Source organism: Physeter macrocephalus, chromosome 9, assembly GCF_002837175.3.
Source record: "Physeter macrocephalus isolate SW-GA chromosome 9, ASM283717v5, whole genome shotgun sequence".
In the NCBI taxonomy this organism is placed as follows: Eukaryota; Metazoa; Chordata; class Mammalia; order Artiodactyla; family Physeteridae; genus Physeter; species Physeter macrocephalus.
In genome coordinates this window covers 63329-77502 of record NC_041222.1, presented here as the reverse complement: position 1 = coordinate 77502, position 14174 = coordinate 63329, and the positions used below count along the sequence as shown (strand labels likewise).

The window sequence follows — 14174 nt, the reverse complement described above, 5'->3', positions numbered from 1 at the left end:
CTACAGCCTCTAATCAGGGCTGCAAATATTCATTCTTCGCAAGTTTCATTCTTTACTATTCTCTTGCCCCCTGGACAGGGCACTCCAAGAGCAGAGCCTTGTCATCTGTCCCCAGAACGCAGTGTCCCCAGCACCCAGCCCAGGTCTGGCATAGAGACAATTTCTCATCAAATGAATGAGGGAATGGATGGATTCACGTCCTTTCCCTTTGGGAGGGTGCGGGTTGAAGCAGGAGCCCTGGCCCCTCACTTACCCTCCACACATGCCTGCAGACCTGCCTCACGTGGGTGGACACTGGCCTGCTTGCCAGTTTCTCTGTGCCCTTGTTTTCTTTTCTTTGCTCTCCAGACAATGGCTTTGTTTCTATTGTTCTTTATGGAGAATGAGAACACCTCCGAGGTGGCACCAAAAGGCCAACAGTGGCTCTCCAGGTGCCCTATTAAGATGCCTTTGATTTTCTCCTTTATACATTTCTCTATTTTCTTCTACAAACATCTGTGGCTTTTCAAATAAAAAGCAATGATGCAAAAGAGAGGAGTGGACCGCTAAAGAAATACAAATGACTTTTAAACATAAGAAAAATGCTCACCCTCCTTCACAATAAAATAAATGCAAATGATAACTACCCTGAGAATCCATTTTTCCACCTATGCGCTTGGCAAGATCAAAGTTGGCTAACAGTGTATGTTGGTGAGGAAGCAGCTGGCTCATGCCCTGCAGGGGCATGGGGTTGGAAACCAGTCCCATCCCTCTGGAGGACAACGTGGCAATCTGTATGAAAGTGTCAAATGCAAATCACCTTTGACCTAGCCATTGCACTTCCTGGAATTTATCCATCAGATGTGCTCACACATGGAAGAAATGATGTTACCCATTGTAGCATTGCTTGTGATGGCAAAATATTGAAAACCTAAACGTCCGTCAGTAGGAGACTGGCCAAATACACGACAGTACTTCTTCAGCAAGGAGTACTATGCAGCTTTGAAAAAACAAATTAGCCAATGGGGCAGCTCTTATGTGCCAACACAGTCCAGAATAAGGTCCAGGATATAAAGGTATGTGGAAAAAGTACAATGCAGACTCATGTATATAGTCTGCTGCTATCTTTGAGTATGAAAGGGAAATCAAAATATATTTGTATTTGCTTATAAGTGCATAAAACGTCTCTGGAAAGATCACAAGAAACATAACTTTGCTTTTGGGGAGGGGAATAAGGATGCTAAGACCTGGGGTGTGAAGGAAGCTTTTCTCTGTGCTCCTTTTTGTACCTCTGACTATTTGAATGATATGATGTATCATCCATCCAAAAAAAAAAAATTTAGAATAAAAACAAAATAAAAAGTAAGGAAAAGTTTGAATAAGGAAAAGAAAATAAATCTATTCTATCCCCTCCCCTTTTAAATTTCCTGGCGTCACTGGCTATGAAGATTGTCGTTGGAGGGAATTCCCTGGGGGTCCAGTGGTTAGGACTCAGCACTTTCACTGCCAAGATCCCGCAGGCCACGCGGCACGGCCAAAAAAAATTTTGTCCTTGGAGACCATGGAGGAAGCAGAGGTCCAGGGGACAGGTGACATGCCCAAGGCCACTGGGTGACTTCGCCAAGGCTCCAGTCACCAGTTATAATTTCCTGCACAACTGGGATGATATCAGATATCATCCCTGGAATTTTCTGTGCTGTTTCTTGCCTTCTGTGTCTCTACATCTATTTCAGTTTCCAACTTGAGCTGAGGTGTGTAGTTCAACGATTTTTTAGGACTGTTGAGTTCACCCCACCCTAGAGAAGGGCTGTATCAGGTCAGAGGGGAGAACTGACAGGACTGCTTTGCTCAGAACAAAGGGAAAGAAATCAGTTAAGATTCAGGAAAGTAGGCAATGGGATTTTCCAATAAGAAATTGAATTACACTGAGAAGACAATAAAATGGGTCTAAGGAGGGGTGAAAAGGTCAGATTTGCACTTTGGAAGACTTGCTTCCAAATCATCCAAATGAGAGGGAGTCTCCCTCCTGGGATCTCATTTTCCCTGGGATCTTATTCTTGGAAGAATGGCCGAGAGCTCCAATACCCGCTGTTACAAATGAATCAACTGGGGCCACCACTAATAGATCAAGAAAAAAATACTTCCCATATAGAGGACAGAACCGAGGACTTACATCTGTGATAGCCAAAGTGCTTTATAATTGGCAATAAGGTGCCGAACAGATGTTGGAAATACATATAGGCCAAAGATGAGTGAGAAGCAGTTTACTAAAATAAATGCCTGGAAAGATGCTCAATTTCACTGCAGCCAGGGAAATGCAGAATACAAAGGACAGGGTACTCTACGTCCAGTCGTCTGGGGGACATTCTGGAAGAGAGGGGCTCTCCTCACACTACACAGCTGGTGGGCTGCAGCGTTTACAAGTGTTCGCGGGAAGGAATGCAAACACCCCTGGACCCAACTGTCCCCCTCTGCACAATCTCACCGGCAGAAATATAAGCCCCTGGTGTAGATGCTATCCACTGTGGCAGAACACTGCAGGCAAGTGGGGGATGCGTTAGGGTACAGCCACTGCTGCCGAGTTAGCAGCGCCCCCTCACCCCCAGTGGGGGAGGGCGGCAGGAAGGAGGTACAGAGGCTAGGAATAAGGACTCTGGGGCCAGAGTTCAAAGCTTGAGTTTGTGACTTGAGCATGTGTCTTTATTCCTTTGTGTCTCAGTTTCCTCACTCGTGAAACAGGATATAATACTAGCACCTGTTTCATAGGGTTTTGTTGATTAAATGAGCAACTATGTAGAATGTGTTTAAAACGGTGCCTGGCCCAGAAAGGTGCTACTTAACTATTTGTTAAGTGTCTTAGAGGGATCCCTATGAGCTTATTGTTGAGTAAGAAAGTTAAGATGCAAAAAATCTCGTTGTCTGCATCAACAAGGCCCTATAAGGAGTTCCCTGGTGGTCTGCTGGTTAGGATTCCGTGCTTTCACTGCCGTGGCCTAGGTTCAATCCCTGGTCTAGGAACTGAGATCCTGGAAGCCAGGTGGGGCGCGCCACCTCCCCCCGCCACCAAAAAAACCCCAAAAACTAAAAGAAAAACCAAAACCAAAAAAGATCAAGGCCTTATAGATGTCTAGGTGTGTCCAGGATTTCATGAGCACAGACAACCGCGAGACACACACTTGGCTGTCAGTAAGAATTACCAAAGGAGAACCAGGGTTGGAGGTTGGGGGCGAGGGTTAAGCAAAAGAGAAATCATTTAAAGCCTCTTTATGATTATTTTTTATTCAGTTATTAAATTATAATGTATAAAGAAAGTTTCAATGATTTTAAAAAAAGAACACTAAGAGAGAAAAGGACTTGTCTGTCTCCCATGCGGCAGGGGTGGGGCACCCCGCAGTGATATGAAAAGCAGAAGTCCAGCCAATGACAGTCTCCTCAACATATTTGTTTATTTCAAAATCAAACAATCTCTGATAAATATTTATCCCCAATGACTGCAGGAAGGAGAGAGGGGCTACTGGTACTGAAACCCCATCAGTTGTTAAGGGACTGCCTTTTATCTGAGGAAACTTCTCTGGAGGCTTTTTGCAGCAATTTCCCCACCTCCATGCAAACACACACACCCTTCCAGATCTCAGCTGTAGAAAGGGAATCTCCATACTACTTTTTTCCATGCTAGCAGCTGGGGCCAAGAAGGTCATAGACAGAAAAAGTTCTGAAAACTCCAGGACAAATGGGAGTCTTCCACCCCCAGGTAGGACAGATTATTGCCCCCTCCGTGGGTGGCTCTCCCATCCATTCCATTTGATCAGATGACAAATCTGATCTTGTCATCCCTCCTTAGAACCATTTTATTGTCATCTAAATGTAATCAGATTTCTTATAAGGCTACAAGGTCCTGCTGGATCTGGCATCCTGTCATCCCAGGGCTCTCTGACTGCGCTCCATCTCCAGGCCTCGTGAGGCCAGGATGTCGCCTCTTCCAGGAAGCCTTCCCAGGCTGCCCAGGAACGGTTAGGGGCCCCAGTAGCGTAGGTGCCTGGTTTTTGGCCTATTGCCCCACAAGCGAGCTCTCAGATTCGACAGAGCAGAGGCCGCATCCCCGCCGCCCTGGGTCTCTGCGTTGGGTCGGGACGTTTTGGGGCCAGGATTCAGCGACCTCCCTAAGGTGTCCGCCAGTTCTGTCATTCTATCCCGGCTCGAAGCTGGTTCTGGCCTGGAGCAGGGCTGCTGACTGGGACTGATGACGAAAGGAGCGCTTATTTCTCTAAGGCAGAGGACTCGCTCGGGACCGTGCCCCTCATAAACATGAATGAAGCTCTCCGCCCCGCCCCAGGACCTGCCCCTCACAAGGATGGCGTCCCGCAGATTCTTATTGGTGCCGGTGGGCTCATTGGGCAACGCTGAGTGGCGGAGGGCGGAGGCGGGTCGGGGTCGGGGCCAGGCGAGGGGCGTGGCGTATTCGGTCCGGGCCTAGCGTGCCGCCGTTTGCATCTCTACTATGTCGCGGGCACGCTGCCACCTGCGCGCGGCTCTCTTCCTGGCAGCGGTTTCTTCGCGTGGTGCAACAACCGGGGTCGCAGCGAGGCGAGTATTGAGCGCGTGGCCTGCGCCGCAGGAGCCCGGCATGGAGTATCAGGTATCGGAGGGAGGTCCTGCAATGACACGTGAGCCGGGCCTGAGGCGCTTGGCATCTGGCCTCCGCCAGCTGAGAGAGGGGCCAGTAGCCTGGGACTGGGGGACTCGGGGGGGCGGGGACATCCTAGATTCCGGAGGTGGGGACAGGCACCAGGAAGTTGGACCCGGGGTACCGGATTTGGGAATTCTGAGGCTGAAGTGTACCGCGTTAGAGAGTGGGAAGGGACGCCGTGTGATAGGACCAAGAGATCCAGTGGCTCAGCTGAGGTTCTGGAGTTCCAGTGTCTCCGGACTCAGAACCAGCAGTTGGGGTGGGGGAGGGGAAAGGGATTCAGGAGTTCAGACTTGGGAGATCCAGAGTATAGGTCTGGGTTGGCGTCTCTAGGATTCAGGAGATGAAGATCCAAGTGCCTGGAATTGGGGAGCAGGCAGGACTCGGATCAGTGGGGGTGGTGCAAGAATCTGGAAAACAGAAAGCTTCCTCCTGGCCCTGTGCCAGGGGCCAGTTGCCTGAGACCAGAACCTGATGCTGGCCAGGCAGGTGGCACCAGTGTGATGAGAGTGGGTCCTCCAACCAGCCACTGAGGCCCTGAGGGGAAATAAACATCACCCCCACTTCCACCACCACCCCCAAGTGGAAGTATAGTGTAGTCCTGAGGTTATACCTACTTGCTTTCTTGTCTGAGTGACCCTGGCACACCCTTCCTCCCCCTGAGACTCCTCTTCCCCATCTGGTTGCTTCAAGCAACTCTTCTCTGGGTCAGAATATGGTACCCCAATCCTTATGCCCAATCGTGGGCATGGAAACCTCCAGGAATTCCTAGTTCTAATTCCTTCCGTTCTAAGACCCCAGCCTTCTATAGTTCTGGCCCTGCGCTAAGAGGGGCCCAATAGAGTGCTGGACCATGGAGAGAATGAGGGCAAAAGCCTGAGAGTGAAGCCTGGGGAGGCCGAACAGGAAGCAAGGATAGTCCCCTTAGTCATTTTGCCTGCTTTGCCTGGCACTCCCTGGGTGGGTCTGAACTGCCCCAGGCTCCCATTTCTGCTAGAACTGGAAAGATGCCACTTCTTTCTCACTGGTGCCTAACTTCTAGGCTGGGGAAACAGGGCTGGCATGGCAGGCCTGGACCCTGGCCTGGCCACTGAGATGGGCTGGTATGCTGGGTTCCTCTGTCCCTCTGGATCCCTAATGAGCCTTAACCTACTACCTGGGGACTCGTTGCCAGGATGCTGTGCGCACACTCAACACCCTGCAGACCAATGCCAACTACCTGGAGCAGGTGAAGCGCCAGCGGGGTGACCCCCAGACGCAACTGGAAGCCATGAGGCTGTACTTGGCACGGAGTGGGCTGCAGGTAAGGTGGGGAGGGCCTCTGACCACCCCCCATTCCCATCTGTCTGTGAGTCCTGTGGCTGAGGCGGGGACCTTGTCCGTCTGTCCTAGGTGGAGGACTTGGACCAACTGAACATCATCCACATCACTGGGACCAAGGGGAAGGTGAGCCACAGGACCCAGGGGTAGGACGTGCACTTGGTGGGGTGGGGTGGGGGGGACCTGCCCAGACAAGACCTTTTCTTTCTAGGGCTCCACCTGTGCCTTCACTGAACGTATCCTCCGAAGCTATGGCCTGAAGACGGGATTCTTTAGGTACTGAGGTGCAGAGGGACGTGGTGTCTCCTAGCTCTCTGGGGGGCTCTGGAACCAGCCAGCACCTCAGGGCCAGGGTCACCCCCGGCAGCTCAGCTGCATGTCTCTCTGCCTAGTGTTCATTCATTCAACAAACACTCAATTAGCATTTACCAGTTAGCCCAAGTTTATGGCAATCTTTAATTTTCATAACAGGAAGAAATTAGGGAGGGGGGGCAGCAACTTGAATGGATAAACGAAATACACAGCTGGAATAGTCAGTTATCTTTTTATTTATTTATGTTTTGGCCACGCTTAGCGGCATGCGGGGTCTTAATTCCCCAACCAGGGATCGAACCCGTGCCCCCTGCTTTGGAAGTGCAGAGTCTTAACCGCTGGACCACCAAGGAAGTCCCTCAGATATCTTTTTATTAACTTAAATTCCTTATACACTTTTTAAATCACATAGAAATATTTATCAACTAGGGCATCTTTGCCATAAGGAGCAGAAAACCAGGCTAGTAAGGGCTTAAACAATAAGCGTAGTTTATGACAACTCTGTTGAGACCTCCCAGGTGGGCAGCGGAAGGGAGCCCTTCCGCTGTGCCAGCCTCAGCTGCTGCTGGGCCCTCCAGGCAGCACCCCCTCTTGGTTGCATTCAGGCATCTAAACTCACACCAGAGGATGGGGGGGCAGGGTGATTAGACGTGGGTCTCTCTTCCCTGGAGCTGTACATGCCTTCTTAAGCCTGTCACTGGTAGAGCAGTGGGATTCACATGATGGTAGGTTGCTCAGGATTTGGTCCTTAAGCTTGGGGCGTTCAAGATTTTGGCCTCCTTTTATTTTGCCAGTTCCATCAAGTGACCTCTGTAAGCATCTGAAACCTGCTGACTGGGGTCATTTCAGACCAATGTGTTTTCCCTCAGCAGTTCTTCATTCAAATTAAAGAAATGGAGTGGATTCATAATACCAGAGGGCCTTTGAGGATTTAAACATAAGCCAACAATCTCTCTTCCAAAATAATGTTTGGGGTAAAAACCCAGCCTTTGACTTGGGCCCATGTGGCCTCATGGGCCAGTCTGGGGATGCAGCTTGAACACAGCAGATGGGGCCTTGCCCTCAAGGGCAGGAAGACAGACATTATGGGGGCAGATGTTGGCCGAGTAACTGATCGATGTGGGATGGGGAAGCATGGGGGGCTGTGGGAGCCCAGAGAGCATGCCTGAGCAGTCTGGTGGGGCGGGGTCCTTTCTCTTTTTTGGAGGAGCCGTCTTAGTTGAGACCTGTGGAGTGGACATGTGTATAGGCCTGGAGATAGAAAATTTGGCGGGTGGGGAGCTAGAGGAACTAATAATAGTCCAGAGGGGCTGGGGCACAGGGAACTACCAAGGGATGTGTGAGAGGTGAGGCCAGTGGCATCAGACCCGCCGGGGCCTGGTAGGCTGAGATGAGGAGCTGGGAGTCTCTAAAGGGCAGGGGGGAAGCGACAGAAGGGTTTTCAGCCGGGCAGTGACAGAGTTAGATTTGTTTTTCTGAAAGACAGGTCTGACTGTGGGGAGGGAGACAGCCTGGGGGTCTTGGGAAGGGAGTCCTGATGACCCTAGGTCTCTCGGCAGCTCTCCCCACCTGGTGCAGGTGCGTGAGCGGATCCGAATCAATGGGCAGCCCATAAGCCCCGAGCTCTTCACCAAGCACTTCTGGCGCCTCTACCACCGGCTGGAGGAGACCAAGGTGCCCATGCCGGAGGGCTGGTGGGTGGGCAGGGTAAGGGGCCCGGAGGGGGTGGCTAGACGCAGAGGGCACTGCACATCCCGAGACACCATCTTCCCCAGGGCAGAGGCTGCAGGGGCCCCTTGCTCTGATGTGATCCTGTCCACAGGATGACAGCAGCTGTGTCTCCATGCCTGGCTACTTCCGCTTCCTCACACTCATGGCCTTCCATGTCTTCCTCCAAGAGAAGGTGTGTGTGCCCACCACTCCCCAGAACCCTGTGTTCCAGGCCTTGGGAAGGGGAATCTCAGCAGACTAGGGGCTCCTGTGTGGCATTCGGGAGCCCCTGTACCCCCTGCCATGCCCTCTGATCCTCTTCAGGTGGACCTGGCAGTGATGGAAGTGGGCATCGGCGGGGCTTACGACTGCACCAACATCGTCAAGTGAGGGGGAGCGGCTTGAGGAGAGGGATGGTGGCCGGAAGCCCGGTGGCCGGGGGCAGGGGCATCACGGCTCTTTCATTCCCCCCAGGAAGCCTGTGGTGTGTGGGGTCTCCTCTCTTGGCATCGACCACACTGGCCTTCTGGGGGACACGATGGAGAAGATCGCATGGCAGAAAGGGGGCATTTTTAAGGTGACCAGGCAGCCCTGGGGAGGGAGGTACCTGGATGGCCTGGGCCCCGAGATTCAGGGAAGTGGGGGTGGGTGTGGCAGGGTCATTTGTATCCTCCTGATTCAGGACGAGGTCTTGGGCATCAGTGGGGTCTGGGTTCTCGTCCCAGCTCTGCATGGGACTGGAACAAGTTGAGCCCCATCTCTGGCCTTAGTTTCCCCATCGAGGGGTTCCCAAAGGTTTGATGGGGGGGAAGGCTGAGTGGGCCACCCAGAACCAGGCATGTGGGGGCCAGTGATGGGAGATGGAGGACCCTGGGCTCACTCTCCGTGTCCTCCACAGTGTGGCATCCCCGCCTTCACCGTGCTCCAGCCTGACGGGCCCCTGGCAGTGCTGAGGGACCGCGCTCAGCAGATCTCAGTGAGTCTGATTGGGACAGCTGGGTGGGGGGGGAGTGGCTGACTGGGGAGGTACTTTATCCTTTGGGGCCTCAGTTTGCTCATCTGTGCTCGTCCAGCTGGAGGACATCTCGGTTCTAGGAACAGGACGTGGTGGGTTGTGGTTGATGGGGAAAGATGGAAGGGCTGATGGCATCAGGGAGGGCCTGCTGGCCGAGGAGGCAGCAGCAGCTCCCCTGACCAGCTGCTGCCCATCTCCTCTGCAGTGTCCCCTCTACCTGTGCCCACCACTAGAAGCCCTGGAGGAAGGGGGGCCACTGCTGACCCTGGGCCTGGAGGGTGAGCACCAGAAGTCCAATGCCGCCTTGGCCTTGCAGCTGGCTCGCTGCTGGCTGCAGCAAAAGGGCTACCAGGGTAAGTGGGCAGGTGAGTGGTTGGGCAGGGGACATGTGGAAGCTGCCTCTGAGGGCCCTTAGGTGAGGCCTGAGCACACTTGAGTCCCACACAGCCCTCCCTCTCCCTTCCCTCCCCTCCCCTGCCCAGATACTGGAGAGCTGAAAGCATCCAGGCCAAGCCTCCTGGGGCAGCTGCCCCTGGCACCTGTGTTCCAGCCCACGTCCCACATGCAGCATGGTGAGTTGGACCTTCCTGCCCAGCCAGGCTGCTTCAGATGTTTCTTTTGGTCTCCTGTTTGAGAGGTGGGGACAATTCAAGATGGTGCCTTAAGAGAAAGGACTGAAGTCAGTGAGCTTCCCACACCTCGAGTTCATGAACTCTCTCTGAGCCCATTTCCCCACCTGCCAAGTGAGATGATGATAGGGCCCACTGTGAGGTGACATCACTAAGGGACTGAGTCCAGAGCCTGGCAGATATGGGATAAAGCGCCCAGCCACTGGTAGCTGCCAAACTACCATCCGTGTCATTATCATCATGAGACCATGAGGCTCTTGAGGATGGTGATATTGTCAGGCTTCTTGCTTGCCCCCAGAGCCTTCAGCACACAGTAGGTCCTCGTGGCTGTTAAGCCCCTTCAGCAGTTGGTTCCAGTGTGCCCACTGTGTGCCAGGCCCCGGGTCAGGGCCATGACACAGTCCTGGAGCTAGGTGGATTACATCCCAGCCCAAGTGTCACTTGCTCTGTGACCTAATCTCTCTGAGCTAAGGGTTCTCTGCCTGAAACTCGGGACTGATATATGATAGCAGCCCCCTCTCAGGGCCGCCTGGATGATTCCACCACATGAGGCAGCCGAAGAGCTGATCCCAGTGGCTAGTGCCCAGTAAGAGGCTCCTGGGCTGTCAGAGCGGCCAGCAGCGGGGGCTCTACGGGCGGGTAGTGTGTGCGAGTCGAGGACTGGAGTGGGAGGATGTAGAAGGGCAGCCTCGCGGCTGCCGCTGGAGGACTGCCTTGCTCCCCGCCCCCAGGGCTTCGGGACACGGAGTGGCCGGGCCGGACGCAGTTGCTGCGGCGGGGCCCCCTCACTTGGTACCTGGACGGCGCGCACACCACCAGCAGCATGCAGGCCTGCGTGCGCTGGTTCCGCCAGGCGCTGCACAGCCGCGAGGGGCCGGGCGGGTGAGCCGCGGACAGAGGCGGGGCTGGGGCGGGACCTCGGGTAAGGATGGGGCGGGACCCGGGGACGGGGGCGGGACTTGGCCAGTGGAGAGGGGAGGAACCTTGAGGAAGGATGGAGCGGGGCCCCGGGCAGGACTGGGCCAGTGGGGAGGGGCGGGGCCTCGGGGAAGGATGGGGCGGGTCGCAGGGACGGGGTCGGACTGGGACAGTAGGGAGGAGGGAAGTTTTTGGAGGAAGGATGGGGCGGGGCCCGCGGAGAAGGGGTGGGAGGTGCCGCTCTGACCCTCCCCTCCCCCCGCTCCTCACCTCTCACGCAGCGGGTCTGAGGTGCGTGTCTTGCTCTTCAACTCCACTGGGGACCGGGATTCCGCGGCCCTGCTGAAGCTGCTGCAGGTGAGGGGCTGGCTGGGGGATGGACAGCAGGCAACCCAGCCCTGGTTCTGGCTTTGACCCCCAGCAGCGGTGCCTTCATCCCTGAGCCTCTGTTTCCTCAACTGTAGAATGGGAGTGATTTTTCCTCTCCCCCCTGAATTGTACTGAGGGTTAAATGTGAAAGCACTGGGCACAGGGAAGTCGAGTCACAGGTCACTGTCCTCATTCTCCTCCATGGTCACACTCAAGCCCAGGATTACAGTGAGGACCAGGTAAGTGGTGTAAGGTGCAGGCTCTGGATTCACTTGTCAGGCCCTTTTAGCTGCTAGCTAAAATAGCATCTCTGGATAAGAGATGGCATTTCCCTGAGCCTCAGTTTGCCTCTCCATAGAACAGGGCTGCTACTAGGATACCTGCTTCTAAAGTTTCGTTTAAGGAGTCACTGGGCTATAGAGCATATAGGGAGGGGCCCTTCTCTGCCCAAGGAAACTGAGCCTGCCCTAGACTGTCAGGGCTGAAATGGTTCCTAGTGATCGTTTCCCGTTTCACAGACCAGGACGCTGAGGCTGTTCTTCATATCCAGGACCTCGATCCTTTGTGCTCAGTAGCTGGGTGACCTTAAGCAAATGCAGCCCCCCGCTCCAGCCTCTGTCTCCCCATCTGTGTTGGGCCATGCTGCCCAGGCCACAGGCCAGGCAGGGTATATTGAGGTAGATGGCGGGCATGGAAGTGTTGTGGCTCGGTTTATGCAGCATCACTCCAGTTCAGCTGGTGGGGGGACATCTCCAGAGATGGGGACGTGTATGTGGACTCCGGGGGTGCTGTGTGGAAGTTGGGATAGGGGGCATCCTCTCGGCGCTCTGACACTGAGCTTCTCCCCTTGGCCTTCTAGCCCTGCCAGTTTGACTATACCATTTTCTGCCCTAACCTGACAGAGGTGTCATCCGTGGACAATGCAGGTGAGAGGTGACAGGCATGGTCCCTCCGGTGGGCAGGGGGCGGAGGGCCCTGAGATGGATTGCTCTGTTGGTGACCGCGAGAGCTTTTGAACTGAAGGTCTTGGGTAGGAACTAGATTTGTTTTATCGAATAAATAAATACCCTTTGGTACATTTTGAATTTTGCATGTGACGGCAATACCGAAAAAAGAATTGTTGGTGAAACTATTTTTCAAAATGCAGGTTACAACCCAGTGATGGTTCTTGAAATCAGTTTAGTGGGTCTCAACCAGCATTTTCCATTTTAAATAAAATAGACTAGAGAAGAGAGTGTTAGTGTGTCTCGCACAAAGTTAAGGGTAGGTATTATTTGATGAAGATTCTGTTCCAAATATATATGTGCACGTATGTGAGTACTGGGTTGCCACTGTAAAATGTATTTTTTACCGTGGATCATGTTAAAAATTTTTTTGAAATCATCTAAAAAATACAGATCCCGAGGCCCCACATCAGACTGTGTGGGGACAGTCCGGGAGCCTGCGTTTGTAGAAGTACTTATACCCACCTGGTGATGGACCCTGTCCGTTTTACAGATGAAGGCAGTAAGGCTAGGGCAGAAAGATGTGCTCGGTGGGCAGAAGCCCCAGCTTTGAAGCTAAACTGCCTGGCCCTGTTTCTCAGCGGCTCTGTGACGATGGGCAATTACTGAACTTCCTGAGCCCCGGTTTCTTCATAGCACCCGCTGTAAGGACGGAGGATGCTGTATAAAGCCTGGCATCGCGCAGTTGCCCCCAGCGCGCTTCCCCCTCCCCGACCCTCGGCTGCCTCGCTGACGCGCCCGTCCCTGTGCCCCGCAGACCAACAGAACTTCACAGTGACCCTGGACCAGGTGCTGCTCCGCTGCCTTGCACACCAGCAACACTGGAGCCGCCTGCACGAGGACCAGGCCAGCCCGGAGCCTGGTGGGCCTGCACCCCTGCTGCTGGCACCCCGCCCAGCCCACACCCACAGCACCAGCTCCCTCGTCTTCAGCTGCATTTCCCACGCCTTGCAGTGGATCAGCCAAGGCCGGGACCCTGTCTTTCAGCCACCCAGTCCCCCACGGGTCCTCTTCGCCCACCCTGTGGCAGGCAGTGGGGCCATCGTCCTCCAGGAGGCTGCTGCCATCCATGTGCTGGTCACAGGCAGCCTGCACCTGGTGGGCGGCGTGCTGAAGCTGCTGGAGCCCTCCCTGTCCCAGTAGCCGAGGCAGTGGGGTTGGAGGTGGGGTTCCCCCACACCTGCCCTGCATTTCGCCATGAACTAAATTACGTGCTTTTCGTGCCTTCCTGATTCTGTCTAGACTGGCCCCAGGGACTTGGGCTCTGGGCGGTGAAATACAGGGCTGGGGGCAGGAAGCTGAGATCTGTCTCTGAGCCTCAGGTGCCCTTGGCCTCTCCTTCCTAGTTCTCTGGCTGTTGTAGTAGACCTGACCCTCCAGCCCACCTCCCCTCCCACCCTGTCTGCTTCCTGCCTCAGGCGCAGCTTATCGTGTAAGCTGCCTGACCTAGCCTGGGGTCCTGCTGGATACTGGCTGCTGGTTGATAGATTTCCTCCTCCCAGTGGCCTTCTGGGAGAGGAGAGGGTTCTTGCCTGGGGCCCCCTGGGGCCAGAGGGTGGCTGGAGTGATTGAAAGCCTTTAACTTTTTTTTTTTTTTTTTTTTTTTTCTTTTCGATACGCGGGCCTCTCACTGTCGTGGCCTCTCCCGTTGCGGAGCACAGGCTCCGGACGCGCGGGCTCAGCGGCCATGGCTCACGGGCCCAGCCGCTCCGCGGCATGTGGGATCCTCCCGGACCGGGGCACGAACCCGTGTCCCCTGCATCGGCAGGCAGATTCTCAACCACTGCGCCACCAGGGAAGCCCAACTTTTTTTTTTAAAAAAAGCATTGGCTGAACATTTGATTGACTCTTGACCTCTAGCTCCCTCAGCAGACAATAGGGGGATGGGGGCTACAGCTGGTACAGGAACTGGGTTGTGTAGGAGCCTGGGCTTTGTGGCCTGGGACAAGTCCCCCCCCCCCCGAGCCTCAGGTGGCCTGTCTGTGAAGTGAGAAGAATGGATTGATATCCACTGACCACGTGCCATGCACCACTTTGCAGACCTCCTCACAGAGAGACCTTGTGATCGCAGATTCTCATACCCGTTTTACAGATAACGGAACTGTGCCTGGCTTAAAGAAGCCATGGGAACTGCCTACAGTCACACAGCCAATAAGTGGCAGGTCCAGGATTTGAACCCAGAACTGTCACACACCCCCCCCCCCGCCAGTTTAGGTGCCACTCTCCTTCTC

General features: G+C 54.3%; 1 protein-coding gene across 2 annotated transcripts; it reads left to right on the top strand.

Annotated features, from left to right (window-relative positions):
- Positions 1-4437: 4437 nt before the first annotated feature.
- FPGS (folylpolyglutamate synthase) lies at positions 4438-13153 on the top strand. 2 transcript variants are annotated; one of them, XM_007101782.2, is made up of 15 exons: positions 4438-4615; positions 5841-5969; positions 6059-6112; positions 6198-6262; positions 7858-7972; positions 8121-8201; positions 8333-8394; positions 8483-8585; positions 8907-8984; positions 9229-9376; positions 9506-9595; positions 10384-10534; positions 10852-10927; positions 11799-11865; positions 12701-13153. In XM_007101782.2, the coding sequence occupies exons 1-15, from the start codon at positions 4478-4480 to the stop codon at positions 13084-13086; spliced, it is 1743 nt and encodes a 580-aa protein (XP_007101844.2). In that variant the 5' UTR covers positions 4438-4477; the 3' UTR covers positions 13087-13153. The 2 variants fall into 2 exon arrangements, with proteins under 2 accessions (XP_007101844.2, XP_007101845.2); XM_007101783.4 differs by lacking the exon at positions 8121-8201 and having other exon boundaries at positions 4453-4615.
- Positions 13154-14174: the final 1021 nt, after the last annotated feature.

Excerpts from the sequence above, each read along its gene's own strand:
- FPGS (XM_007101782.2), top strand. The coding sequence starts at position 4,478 with ATGTCGCGGGCACGCTGCCACCTGCGCGCGGCTCTCTTCCTGGCAGCG. Across the intron at positions 4,616-5,840 it reads AGCCCGGCATGGAGTATCAG|GATGCTGTGCGCACACTCAA; the intron begins GTATCGGAGGGA and ends ACTCGTTGCCAG. Across the intron at positions 8,395-8,482 it reads GACTGCACCAACATCGTCAA|GAAGCCTGTGGTGTGTGGGG; the intron begins GTGAGGGGGAGC and ends CATTCCCCCCAG.